Genomic DNA, 14,438 nt, shown 5'->3' with positions numbered 1-14,438 from the left:
GCCTGGCGGGGTGCAGTCTATGGGGTTGCAAAGAGTTAGACATGACTGAAGCGACTTAGCACACAATATAATGTTGCTTCTGCCTGTCTTAAAGCTTTATAAACATGGTGAACGTTTTTCTTACACGATAGCTGTTTTTTTGGTCATCATCATTGATAATGTTGCGTTTACATTTCAGCTTATCCAGTGTTTACTTAGGGCTATTGCAGGTCAAACATGGTGCTCGGTCATGGAAGCACAGAGATGAGAGAGACTCATTTTCTTTCCTGGAAGCGCTTACAGTCCAGCAATGGAGAAAATGTTCTTTAGTTTCCTTTTAAAAATCTGTGCTTGTTAAATTCCTGGGACGAGAGACTGGTTTTCTTGGTTCCTTCCCCCATCTTGAGATCGTTCTATGATTACCTAGTCTTCAGAAATTCTTAACCCTCTGGGACGGCTTTTCTTTTATAGTCTTGTTTTGGGATTATGCTTATCTCCCCTCTGTCCCCTCTGTTGTTTACCCATCGGACATCTTGAACATGTCCAATAAAGCCTCACCCTCCCTGGCTGTCATGACCTCTCCCAAGCTGTGGTCATTCTTGCTCAAGAGTTCCCCTGTGAATCCTTTATCAAACAAGTTCCATCTTGACAGAATTATTAGGTCTGGTGGAGCAAGTTCTCTCGTTGCCTTTTTTGTCCCTAGTACTGTGTTTCTTCACTGTTGTCATTGCATTTCCCTTTGGCAAACTGGGGATAGCCATCTCAAAAAATACTTTTAAATGCATGTATCATAAAACATGAAGGATTACGAAGGAGAACAATTATATTCAAATATAGTTATAACAGTTTTAAAGATTGTGATACCCATACTTTATGTGTTCCTCAGTGAAGGACTTCAGATAAAATATCTGAAGCTAGTCAGAGAGCTGCTGTCATTTTGACCCCCTCAGTTGTGTCTCCCTGTGTGTGTGGTCAAGACCTTCTGCTCTGGGAGCCGAAATGAGCAGCCAGGGCCTGTTAGCAACAACCAAGAAGCCATATGATACGTTTGGCCTCCCCCGCTGGTTCCGAGGTCTGAGTTCGAGACAGAATCTCTTTTCTCTGTCTAACTGCTAGTCTTTAATATACTTAGTAATAACTTAACCTACATTCTTTTTTAGCATTATTGTTGCAAATGGCCTTTGTCATGCTTCCACTTGTGCATATGAACATGTGTTTAATGCTTTCTACCTGCAGGCACTGTCTTAGGCGCCAGGGCTGCAGAGATGGGCAAGTCTCAGTTAAGGCATGCTGAAGGGCCCATAATCTAGTGGGAGGAGGTGGGCTTGTGAAGGGTCCTCCACGACAGGGAGGCCCACGGTCGCTGCCTCAGGCTCATGACTGTGGTGTTTGATTTGTAATTATGATTATTAGGTAATATTGGGTTAAAAAACCCAAGTAAACTTTTTGGCCAACCCAATATGATATATTTTATGTATATTTTTAGTTATTCCAATTTTTTTTTATAAAATTGAAAAGTTGCACACACAGTACAGAGAGTCCCCTTATGTCCTCACCCACTTTCCCCTAATGTTAATATCTGGTACATTTGTCAAAACTAACGTTATCCTTAGTATTTTATTATCAACTAAACAACTAAACATAAGAGTCCTTAGTCTCATTTAGTCTGTGACAGTTTTTCCCTTTTTGTGTTTTTCATGATTTTAGCAGTGGTGAAGAGTACTTTGTAGAATTTTCCTTACTTTGGCTTTATCTTGGTGTTTTTCTCATGATTAGACTGGGGTTTGGGTATAGGAGGAAGATTGTCATAAAGGTGAACATGACATCAGACATCATCTGGTTCTCATCAGACATCTCTGGTGATGTTGATCTTCATTCACCTCCCTGTTAAACTGGGATTCACAAGGTCTCTCCACTGTAAAGTGAAGATTTTTCCTTTTCCAAACTCATTTCTTTGGAATTGAATTCCTAAGTTCAGCCCAATTCCTAAGTTTTACATCCTGGAAGGGCAAGTATGTACATATATTTTAAATTCTTCTATAAGGGACATTTGTGCAATTATTTATTTAACCCTTATTTACATCAGCATGCTAAGTTGCTTCAGTTGTGTCCAACTCTTTGCAATCCCATGGACTGTAGTGCACCAGGCTCCTCTGTCCGAGAGATTTCCCAGGTAAGAATATTGGAGCGGGCTGCCAGGCCCTCCTCCAAGGGATCTTCCTGATCCAGGGATCAGACCCACATCTTGTGTCTCCCATGTCAGCAATGGGTTCCTTACCATTTGCATTACCTGAGAAGCCCACATCAGCATGAACTCATGTATATTTATTTTATTCTCTTGAGCTATATTTCATATTGCTATATCATTTATTTCTGCCATTTTAAAAAAATGCAGGTTGTTCCAATTTTGGCCATTGGGAACTCTTTCATGTTGACTTCTTTGTTGACATGCTTATCCTTTTAGATTTTTGAGTACTGTGTTTCTGGCATTTGTAAAACGCTCCAGGCTCATCTTATATTTTCTCTGCCCCAGCCATAGAATCAGCCATTTCTTCTTGGAGAAGTCATGGCTTTTTGATTCCAGATGTATGATTCTCTGCATGATTAGTTCTATGGAATATTCAGAACAAATCATAAATGTCATATTTAGAACCAGTCATAAATATCATATTTAGCACCAATCATAAATATGAAGATCAAAGCAATTTTCCAATTTGAGTTGTTGGTTTTCATGTCCCAAGATTTTAGATATTACTGTTTTACTTTATAGGTTTGAAATTCCATTTCTTTTGTGTTTATTCACAAGAACAAACTTGTTTCACCAGGAAATTAGCTAATGATTAGATATGTCATTCTGCTTTATGGAATAGAATATGTTCATTTTAATTCGTGTTGAGGGGTGATGTTTGTATTGGCCAAATAAGATAGAACTGTATTTTGTATGTTTCATGAATGCTAACCATTTAGCTAAGTTCATTGTCAAGGTCTATGTAAAATGCTTTAGAATTTTGATTAGCAGGAAATGAGTGATTCCTTTTATAACATTAATGTCTTTTCAAGTTTTCTTTTTTAATTTTAGAAGGTAAACAACATATATAGCTTTGGTTTAAAGTAGCTGTGATTGAAGAACTGTTCAGCAGTTTGGGGTAAAGCAAACTGCAGCCTTTTCTGTGGAGTGAGAGGACCTGAGTTTTAATCTGTGTTCTGTTTCTGACTTGCTGAAGTTCCTAAAAGAAGTCTTGGACTTCGTGGATCTCAGTATTCTTATCTGTAAAAGAGGATTGGGCGAAAGCTTTAAAGTTACCCCACCCCGCTTCCCTTCCTTTTTAACAGCTCGATTGAGGATTTAGGGCTCATTTTGGTGACTCGGTGCTTTCTTTTTCAATTAAAGAAAATTTTTTTAATTGGAGGATGATTTTTCTACGATAATTGTGTTGGTTTCTGCTGTACAACAACGGGAGTCAGTCCTAGGTATCTATGTATATCCCCTCCCCCTTGAACCTTCCTCCCAGCCTTCACCCTCCTCCCCACCCCTCTCAGTTATTGCAGAGTGCTGGGCTGGGCTCCCTGTGCTGTACCGCAGCTTCTCTCTAGCTGTCTGTTTTACACATGGTGGCGTATGTGTCAATGGCGGCTCTCAGTTCGTCCCACCGTCTCCTTTCCCGACTGTGTCCGCAAGTCTGTTCTCTATGTCTGCATCTCTATTCCTGCCCTGCAAACAGGTTCATCGGTACCATTTTTCTAGATTCATACATATGCATTAATATACGATATTTGTGTTTCTCTTTCTGACTTACATCACTCTGTTTAACAGCCTCTAGGTTCATGTACTTCAGTTCAGCTGACTCACATTTGTTCCTTTTTATGGCTGAGTGTGCTTCTTTTTATACTAGGGTTGAGCAAGCTTGTGTATTTGTGTGTGTGTGTGTCTAAAGTTCTGGAACAGATCTAATATTATAGCTTGAAAGTAGTTATCTGGTCTAGTGTATACCTGATAGGGAATGTCGCTCAGGAAGTGCTGTAATATTCGGAGGAAACACTTACAGAAATAAAGTCCTTATTATTTACTTTTTTGTAGAAACAAATTCATACTTTTAACAAGTTCTCATTATTCATAAAAATTGGGAAAGCTGCCATCTTCAAAGGCTGTAGTTCATATTTTATTAAGTACACGTGGTTTCCTCCATTCTGTTATACACACTTTCACTTTTTAAAGATTTGTTTTTGAGTTGACATGTAGAAATTTTACTCATCTCCTAAGAAAGAATCAGAGGAGTTTATGTCTGTATTTTAGTTCTTTAGTGTCTGGCTTTATGGAGATGAAGACTGTGGGGGGAAAAAAAATCTGCATTCCTTGAAATGGGCTCCCTGGCAGCCATCCCTCAAGTTAGAAAGGGAAAAGGGTGAAGATAACAAAAGACTTGTATGATTTGAAGATAAAGTAGTACTTTGTGCTATTGTTTCGATTTTAGTTACAGTATTTGATTTATATTGCTTCTAAATGAAGTCAGCGACTTTCCTTTTAAATTTTTATTCATTTATTTTTTCGTTTTTGGTTGCACTGAGGCTTTGTTGCTGTCCGAGGGCTTTCTCTAATTGTGGTCAGCAGGAGCTACTCTTTGTTGTGATGTTTGGCCTTCTCGTTGACTTCTCTTGCTGTGGAGAACGGGCTGTCGGGCCGTCGGGTTTCAGTAGTTGTAGCACACGGGCTTAGTTGCCCCATGGCATGTGCAGTCTTCCAGGACCAGGGATCGAAACCATGCCCCCTGCACTGGCAGGGAAATTCTTAACCACTCGACCACCAGGGAAGTCCGAGACGTTCAGTTTTTTAAGTTTAAGACAACAGTAGGGTCCCTCCTAGATTCTAGATGGTGTATAGAGATTGGGGAGCATTGGCAAACATAAATTCTGGGGCAGGTTTGCCCTGTTTGACACTTATGAATGTTATGTGAAAGGTTCAGGGAAAAAAATCAGATGGTATTCTTGTTGTCTTATAAAAACAGTGCAAATAGATTGTATTATGCCATATGGTATACTCTGACATTCTATGAGTATAGGATTATTGTACTCATAGTATATCATAGTACTCACAGTACATTGGATTACAAGTACAGCATTTTAAACAATGTACTGTAATTATTAGTTTAATTTTAGGACTGATTTTTATAAAGTAGAGATTTAAAGGCTGCTAAATTGATATCCCATAAAAATTGTTGAACTTTATTATTTTATTAAAAAGTTGTCAGACCTTTGAGTGTGGTAGGTAAAATGATATTCTCCTAGGACATTGTTGATGCTCTGTTATTTGCTCCTTCAATAAAGATCTGTTGGGAATTTATTTTGGATTGTTGTTGTTCAGTCACTCAGTCATGTCTGACTCTTTGCTACCCCATGGACTGTAGCATGCCAGGCTTCACTGTCCTTCACTGTCTCCCAGAGTTTGCTCAGCCTCATGTCCATTGAATCGGTGATAATTACACTTGAATCAATTATGTAAAGTTTTACAGTCTTCTCTAAGCTTATTTCAGAATTCTCACTACATCAGATGATTTTGATGTTTTACTGAAATCTACTTATGAATAGTTAGTTCTAGAAGGTCTTGTAGGTCTTCATAGAACTGTTCAGCTTCTTCAGTGTTACTGGTTGGGGCATATATTTCTTGATGAAAGTGAAAGAAGAGAGTGAAAAAGCTGGCTTAAAGCTCAACATTCAGAAAACTAAGATCATGGCATCTGGTCCCATCACTTCATGGCAAATAGATGGGGAAACAGTGGAAATAGTGGCTGACTTTATTTTTCTGGGCTCCAAAATCACTGCAGATGGTGATTGCAGCCATGAAATTAAAAGACGCTTACTCCTTGGAAGGAAAGTTATGACCAACCTAGACAGCATATTAAAAACCAGAGACATTACTTTGCCAGCAGAGGTCTGTCTATCAAGGCTATGGTTTTTCCAGTAGTCGTGTATGGATGTGAGAGTTGGACTATATAACAAAAGCTAAGTGCCGAAGAATTGATGGTTTTGAACTGTGGTGTTGGAGAAGACTCTTGAGAGTCCCTTGAACTGCAAGGAGATCCAACCAGTCCATCCTAAAGGAGATCAGTCCTGGGTGTTCATTGGTAGGACTGATGTTGAAGCTGAAACTCCAATACTTTGGCCACCTGATGCAAAGAGCTAACTCATTTGAAAAGACCTTGATGCTGGGAAAGATTGAGGGCAGGAGGAGAGGGGGACGACAGAGGATGAGATGGTTGGATGGCATCCCTGACTCAATGGACGTGGGTTTGGGTGGACCCCGGGAGTTGGTGATGGCCAGGGAGGTCTGGCGTGCTGCAGTTCATGGGTTCGCAAAGAGTTGGACACAACTGAGCCACTGAACTGAACTTATGAATAGTAAAGATTTAGTTTCTCTTTCCCTTCTGAGTCTTGAAAAAGTTTTAATAAGCAGATACATGTTAAAACCCTGCTATCAGGAGTGGGTAAAGTCTTCAAAGAAGAAAGATATGAAAGAGTATTAAGTGGATTTTCTTGGGATGCTGGGAGGGTTAACATTTTAATCTACTTGATAGTTGTTTCAGCTACAAGTGATAACTCAAGTTGTTTTGCTTTTTAAAACATAAGCCAGTTTCCTTTCAGTAATATAGTATGCATTGCCTGAAAATGCCTGGGTAAGCTTTTTTTTTTTTGTAGAAAGATTAAGCTCATAGAGTTAAAGTAAATTTTTAAATTCTATGAACAACCTGGTTTTGAAGATTTTGGTAGAAACACCATGACCCTGTGTGCCTGGCTATGGTTCACTGTACTCTAGGCTCTTGTGAGGTCAGGGATGGCAGGATGTTTGTTTTTCCCAAGCTATTGCAAGATAAGATGTTCAGTCAATAAATGGGTTGATCTGTATTTAAGGACATGGCTTAGATGGATCTATTTGTACATTTTCAATATCTTATTATGAAAATTTGAAGCGTCCAGCAAAGTAGAAGGAACTTGGCAGTGAATGCTTATATAGTAAGTGCCCTGCACACAACCCTTCAAGTTGGGAACTTGCAAAGAGCCAGACATGAGTTTGCATGTTCAGTCACATAAGTTGGTTAACACGTCTGGTGTACATTGTCACAGGTGTACATCCTCCACAAATGGCTGTGCTTTTGTGTACTTTACTGTTTAGTACGGTATAGAGTACAGCAGTACTGCATCTTTATTTAAGCCCAGGATTTCTGGAAGCAAGCTTAAAAGCAGCAGTGATGTATCTGGTACTAGTGTACTTTTCAAGGTACTATTAAGATTAAAAATGTTTTATTTCTTGTGTTTGTTTTTATGTATTCTTTATGTGAAAACTATTACAAATCTATTACAGTACAGTACTGTATGGCCCGTTATGTTAGGCTAACTTTGTTGAACTTGAAAACAAACTGGGCTTAATGAGCGCACTCTGGGAACAGAGCATGTTCGTGTGTAGGGGAGTTACTGTACACCTATCGCCTAGAGTCTACCATTATCATTTTACTCTGTTTGCTTTATCACTCATCTCTCCATCTGTCTGTCTTCCTATCCATTCATTAACGTATCTTATTTTTGGTCCATTTCAAGGATATATCTGGACTGTCATGACAGCTCATTTGTACTCAGGGCCCATTGTCTGAATTAGTGAAAGAGAAGGTGATGAGTCAGTTTTAGGTATCAGATGTAGCTCTGTTGTTACTGACCTCGTATGATATTTATCAATAAACTGGTTTCTCACTGATGTTGCTATGATTTTAATGTCACTTCGATCTTCAGTACAGTCTTCTGATAGAAATTCCTCAGTGGACAGCTTTGATGATGGTATGAATGCCGATTATGTGTGTTTACTGTTGCCATTACAAATAGCTTTAATGTTATCTCACGCGAGACTTCCTCTTTTATGTCTCTTTTGGTTAGGAGTAGCCCATCGAAGCCAGAGCAGTGAGGGAGTCAGTTCTCTCAGCAGCTCGCCCTCCAATAGCCTTGAAACGCAGTCCCAGTCTCTCTCACGTTCCCAGAGCATGGATATCGATGGAGTCTCTTGTGAGAAAAGGTAAAGTAAGCCAGTTTTCCAATAAGCTGCTTTACTGATAGAAAGGGAAAGATCTGTTCACTTTAGTGTCTAGTCCAGAAGTCTCAAATGCCAGCCCAGAGGTCTATGCCAGCCCTTAGCTTGATTAGCGCTCAGTTTATTAAACTGAAAGGTCTATGTATTATTCTGGAATGATCTTTATACCTTTTTAAGTTTGGGTGCTGAAATGTCTTTTATGAAATACTGGTACAGGTGGTAAAAAAAATTTTTTTTTAATATCTTTATTTTGTAAGTACAAAGTGGGCAAACATAGATCAGTCCCTAAAAATTTCTTCAAAGATTTACTACTTGGTGAAATTTTTTTTTTTAACTTGGTAAAAAAAAATTTTTTAACAGTTTGAAAGGGTGTAGGCAGGTAAGCAAATGTTCTAAGAGCTCCATGAGGATCGGGGTGCCGTGGAGTAGAGCCGTCCTGTGTCGCACAGGTGTGCAGGTATGCTGTGAGTAGATGACAGAGTGGCTGAGGGGTTGATTCCTTTACTCCTTGGACAGCCAGACCCCCACGACGTGGCTCCTCTGCCCTCATGCAGCCCCCTCTGTTTCTGTTAGTGCACCAGACAGATAGCATTTTCTAGGTGTGTTAGAATACTGGGGTGTTGTGCACTTTAGGTTGGGGTGAGGAGCCAGATCAGAGATTACCCCACTTTAGGCAAGAATTCACTGCCAGGAAAAAGATCAAGTAGAAAAAAATCAACCACATAGAGGAAAAACAATTGTGTTCTTACTACCTTTGCTATGAGTGGATGAATTTTTTAAAACTCAAGTCAACTCTGCAATTTCAGTGTAGAGTTGGCCAGTGGGTAATTTTCATGTGGGCTTAGCACCTAAATTTACGCTTAACTGTTGTAGTCTGAAAAACCTCAGGCTAAGAACTGTCATATACAGTGGACCTTTACATGTCTTTAAGCATCTAGCAGAAACAAACATAAATCATCCAAGTGTTCAGAGAATTTCCTTAGAAAAATTTCCAAGAAATATGAACTCATGGTCAAAAATTAAAGCACACACAGCGACTCTCTGTCTCGAGTCTGCCCGTGTGTCTATCCACATGTAGTCTTTCTCCTCCTAATAAACACTTTACTTGTTTCATTTTAAAGAAAAAAAAAAGCATACTCGAAAAAAGCCGCCTCGTGTAAGAGTCTGTAGAATCAGTAACAATAGAATTATTCACCTAGACTCATTGGGGTTTTGGAATTGTCAAATACAGAACCTAAAATCTGTATGTTTAACTAAATTTTAAAAAGTATTGAAAATGTGAATAAGAGGCAAGCAACTATAAAAACAACCAAGCATATTTGGAAAAGAACTGAATAGAATTTCTAAAAATGAGAAGATAGTAATACACAGTGGGTTAAGATAACTAAAGAGAAAATTAACAAATGGAGTGATAGAGCTGAAGAACTTACCTAGAGTGTACCACAAAGAGAAAGAGAGATGAAAAATATGAAGGATGTTTAGAAATACAGAGGACAAGAGGACACAAATTTAGTATATAGCTACTAGAAGTATCAAAAAGAGAGGGCAGGCACACTGGGAGATTTCTCACTTCTCTCCTTGTTCCATTGTTCTTTCCTCTGCTGATTTGAAAGCCATTATCAAAATGATAAACGGCTGAGGATTTGTCTAGAGTTGATCAATATATGAATCTTCAGGTTCAGGAAGCCCTATAACTTATGAGCAAGGTAAATAAAAGGAAATTTGCATCTAGACATTTTATAGTTAACTTGCAGAAAACCAAAGACAAAGACATTTAAAGCAGCCAAGAGAAACGAGAGATTATCTACGAAAGGACGATAGTTATATATCTCAGTTGGAGGGCAGAGGACTATGGAATCAGTGTTAAGTGCTGAGAGAAAGTAACTGTCAGCTGGAAACTATGTATATTTGTGAAACTATCTTTTAAGAGCAGAGGAGAAATAAAGATATTTATAGATTTAAAAAACAAATGTGAACAACTGATGGTCTGCCACAAGAAGACCCCAAATTTTAACAGATGCATTTAAGAAGGAAAATGTGTATGGCTGATTCACTTTGCTGTGCAGTAGAAACTAATACAACATTGTAAAGCAACTATACTCTAACAAAAATTAATTTTTGAAAAAGCTACTAGGATATATTGTACAGCACGGGGAATACAGCAAATATTCTATAATAACTAAATGTAGTATAACCTTTAAAGCTTGGAAATCACTACATGGTACACCTGTAATTTACATAATACTATGTACCAACTATACTTCAAGAAAAAAAAAAAAAAAAAACGTTTTTCTCAAAAAAAAAGGAAAATGAACTCAAGACTAATGTCTGAGATGCAGGGAGGAAAGATGAGTTAAGAAAAATAATAAATATGTGCTAAATCTGAACACTGATGGTTTAAGACAGTAATAACAATGTATGAAATAATAGAGGGAGAGAGAAGTAAATAATCCGATCTTAACACACTAGCAACAGAATAGCAATAGCAGATAAAGTCAGAAGGGGAGTGATTGTCTACTTGGGAGAGGGGTAAAGTTAATGGCAAGCTCTTAGACTCTTGAGTTAAGAATAGTTCATGAAATTTCAAGAATAACCACTGAAGAAATAGAAAGAGTGTATTTTCAAACCAGTAAAGGGAAAATATGAAACAAGGTTGGGGAGGGGAGGGAATTTAAGTCAATTCAAAGAAAAGGAAGAAAGAAACACAAATTTTTAAAAAGAGGCAAACAGCACAAAATAAGATGGTTATAAAAGAAATGAAAATGTCAATAATCACCGTAAGTCACAATGAAAAGTCATAGGTTGGATTAAAAACAAAATAGAAGCTAGCTATCTTTTTGTTTACTGAAGGTATACCTGAAACACTAGCATGAAACTGAAAGAAAGGGGAAAATATACTAGGCAAATACTAAACAAAATAGGGATAAATGTATTAATAAATTAGACTTTAAGTTACAAAATATTATTAGAAGTAAGCACTATATAATGATAAATGTTTAGTTTACCAGCAGGATATAACAGTTCAAAACATTTATATATACTTAGTAATATAATAACATATAATAAAGCAAATCTTGATAGAACTAGAGGAAATTGACAAATACCTAATATAATGGGAGATTTTTAACATATCTCTTTCAGCCATCAGTAGAGCAAAGAGAATGAATAGCAGTAAGCATATGGACAAATTAACACAGCTAACAAGCTTGATCTAATGAAGGATACCGAGCTTTGCAATCTACAATTGGAGAATACACGTTTTTTTCTGATACCCATCAACCAGAAGGGTTCAGGAGTCAGAATCATATTGATAATGTTTTCTGATGTTAGGTTAGATAATTCATGTAGGGTGGGTTAAAAAAAATCATAAATCTGGAAATTAAAAAAAAAACAGCATGCTTCTAAATACAGGTCAAAGAAGAAATCATGATGGAAATCTGAACTGAACGATAACAAATATTATATACCATCATTTGTGTGTCACAGTTAATGGGGTCCTTGGAAGAGAATATAAAGAGATATATATATATATATATATATATATATATATATATATATATAATACTAAAGAAGAAAAAAGAATATAAGTAAATACTTGGAATTAAACCCCATTTCTTGGAATATGTTTCCCTTGGATATGTGCATGGCTTGCTGCTGCTGCTAAGTCGCTTCAGTCGTGTCCAGCTCTATGCGACCCCTTAGACGGCAGCTCACCAGGCTCCCCTGTCCCTGGGATTCTCCAGGCAAGAACACTGGAGTGGGTTGCCATTTCCTTCTCCAATGCATGAAAGTGAAAAATGAAAGTGAAGTCGCTCAGTCGTGTCCGACTCTTAGTGACCCCATGGACTGCAGCCTACCAGGCTCCTCCGTCCATGGGATTTTCCAGGCAAGAGTACTGGAGTGGGGTGCCATTGCCGTCTCCGGTCCATGGCTTACCTCCTTCCTATTTTTGCCTAGGTAGTATTTCAATGAAGTGACCCCATTTAAATGGGAGAGCCCTGCCTTCTCAATTACCTTTTCCTTGCTATTTTTCCTTTAATTTTTATATAGCATTTATCATATACTCTGTGCTTTGCTTATTTTATTTATTATCTTTCTCCCTTTAACTGGAATGGAAGCTCCATGGCACAGGAAATTTTTTTGGTCTCTCGTCTGTTGGCATCTCAAATACTAGAACAGTGCCTGCCTAGGATGGGTACTCAGTAATGCTTGTTACTGAAAAAGAGAACTCTGTGAAAATGTAAATATGCAGGATGCAAATCAATTTGAAAATCTGGATAAAATCAGATTCCTCGAAGATCACAATTCTCCCAAAATTGGCTTAGAAAGAAAGAGAGAATCTGAATAATGAAAAAAAAAGTTAAATCGAATCAGTATTTTACAGTTTTTCCCAAGAAAGCACCTTGCTTATATGATCTTGTGGGTACTCCCACCATCCCAACTTTGCACACATTTTTTAGATAATCTTTAAACTTGCCAAGTCCGTTTATGAGGCTCATACTACCTTCATATACAAAACCAGACAATACTGGTATCAAAGAAGAAAATTAATTACATAGTAATCAATAAAATTGGTAAAAATTGCATGGTTATAAACATATTTGCAAAAATCTGAAGATATTGGCAAATGAAATAGTGCATCACATAGAAAGTAGGTAAAACATCTCTGGGTCTGGGTGCCAGAATGGTGGTTACTGTGGGTTAGCATGGTTGTGATTGAAAGGGTCATGAGGGGGACCTTTGGGGTGCTGGAAATATTCTGTTGCTTGATCTGGGTGCTGATTACATTAGTATGTTTCCTTAGTGAAACTTTATTCAGCCAAACACATACCATCTGTGCACATTTCTGTATAGATAATTCCATTAAAAGATTAGTTTTAAAAAATAATATAGCATGACCAACTTAGGTTTATCTTAGGAATATAAGGGTGTTTTAACATGAGAAAGTCTATAAATATAATCCACCTCATTGTATATTAAATAGAAAAGCTCAATATTGATTCAAGATAAAAATCCTAGCAAACAGGAGATAGAAAGATACATCCTTAAACTGTAGGGCACAGACAGAGTTCACCAAGTATTCCACATGCTCCCCTGAATGTCCAGTCTCCTTTGCAGTTAGATTGGGGCTGAGTAACTAGGTCTGTCCCGTAGACTTGAAGTGACATGTGTCACCTTTGGGTGAAGGCAGTTGAGCCGATGTTCCTCCTCCATCCCTCTCTTTTCTTGCTCCAGTGACCTTGGAGGCTGTGTATTGCAGATGGCATAGATTAAAGATGGAGTAAGGATGCTTCACTCTCATCAGACTTTGCGTAAGCAAGAAATAAACCCTTATAGTGTTAAGCCTCTAAGATTGCAGAGTGTATGTGTTATTACACTGTAGCCTCTTATTCTGACTACCATAAAGGACATCTACTGAAATAACTACAACAACCCTCGTACTCAGTGGTGAGAAATTAGAAACATTCTCTTTCAAGTCAGAAATACGAGCACAGAAGACTGCTATTTCTGCTTCTGTTCAACGTGGGACCCTACCCAATGCAGTAATTGAAGTTAGGATTGTAGTGCAAGAAACGAAAGTTACTATTTGGAGATAAAATGATTATCAACCTAGGAAGTCCAATGCATAAGTAAACAAATAGCTTATGAGAGGTTTATATCTAAAATTAATTAACATTACTACGTACAAGCAACAAAAAATAAGAAATCTTAGTTTTTGAAAAGGTACCAGTCACAATTTTATTTTAAAATATATGGTGCCTAGAGATAAATTTACCAAAAGAAGTGAAAGACTTATGGAGAAAATTAGAAAAGTTTATTGAAAAAAAAACCTTAGATACTTGGAGAAACACCCTTGTCCAAGGATAGATCCATAGCATAAAGATGTCATTTCTACCCCATTTGATCTTTAGAGTCAGTAAAGCTCGAGTCAAAACCGCAACAGTATTTTATAGGAACCTGTCGAGATGATCATTAAGTATGTGTAGAAGAGTACAGGACCAAGAATGGCCAACACTCTTTTGAGGTAAAAGAACAAGGTGGAGGCATTGACCTAGCAGATACCAAGGCTTATTAGTGAAGTTGTAGTGAGTATGGCTTAGGGACAGACAGATTGTCTAATGGGGTGGAAATTAGTATCCAGAAAGAGACCTGCACACAGCTGGACATGGTATGACAACTGGACATATAACATAAATGATTTCATATTACTGTAAAAAGAATGGTCCTTTCAATAAATGATGCTAGGACAATTATTTAATGTGAGGAAAAGTAATATATGTACTTAACTAGATTTTGCAATCAGGCTCTGCTTGATTGTGTATCATTTAAATATAATATGTATAGAAAATTTGCTCTAATTTTTGTTTTTGAAAGTGAGCCTAAGGAAATG

General features: G+C 37.7%; 1 protein-coding gene across 2 annotated transcripts in view; it reads left to right on the top strand.

Moving 5' to 3' along the window:
- Positions 1-14,438, top strand: part of UBE4B (ubiquitination factor E4B) — a 122,087-nt gene that overhangs the window by 45,126 nt on the left and 62,523 nt on the right. For both annotated transcript variants that reach the window (XM_005216967.5, NM_001102504.1), the window contains 1 exon segment: positions 7,897-8,032. In XM_005216967.5, coding sequence (XP_005217024.1) covers positions 7,897-8,032 — 136 coding nt within the window.

The sequence above is a fragment of the Bos taurus genome, chromosome 16 (genome assembly GCF_002263795.3).
Source record: "Bos taurus isolate L1 Dominette 01449 registration number 42190680 breed Hereford chromosome 16, ARS-UCD2.0, whole genome shotgun sequence".
NCBI lineage: Eukaryota > Metazoa > Chordata > Mammalia > Artiodactyla > Bovidae > Bos > Bos taurus.
This window is presented reverse-complemented; position numbering and strand designations above follow the sequence as displayed.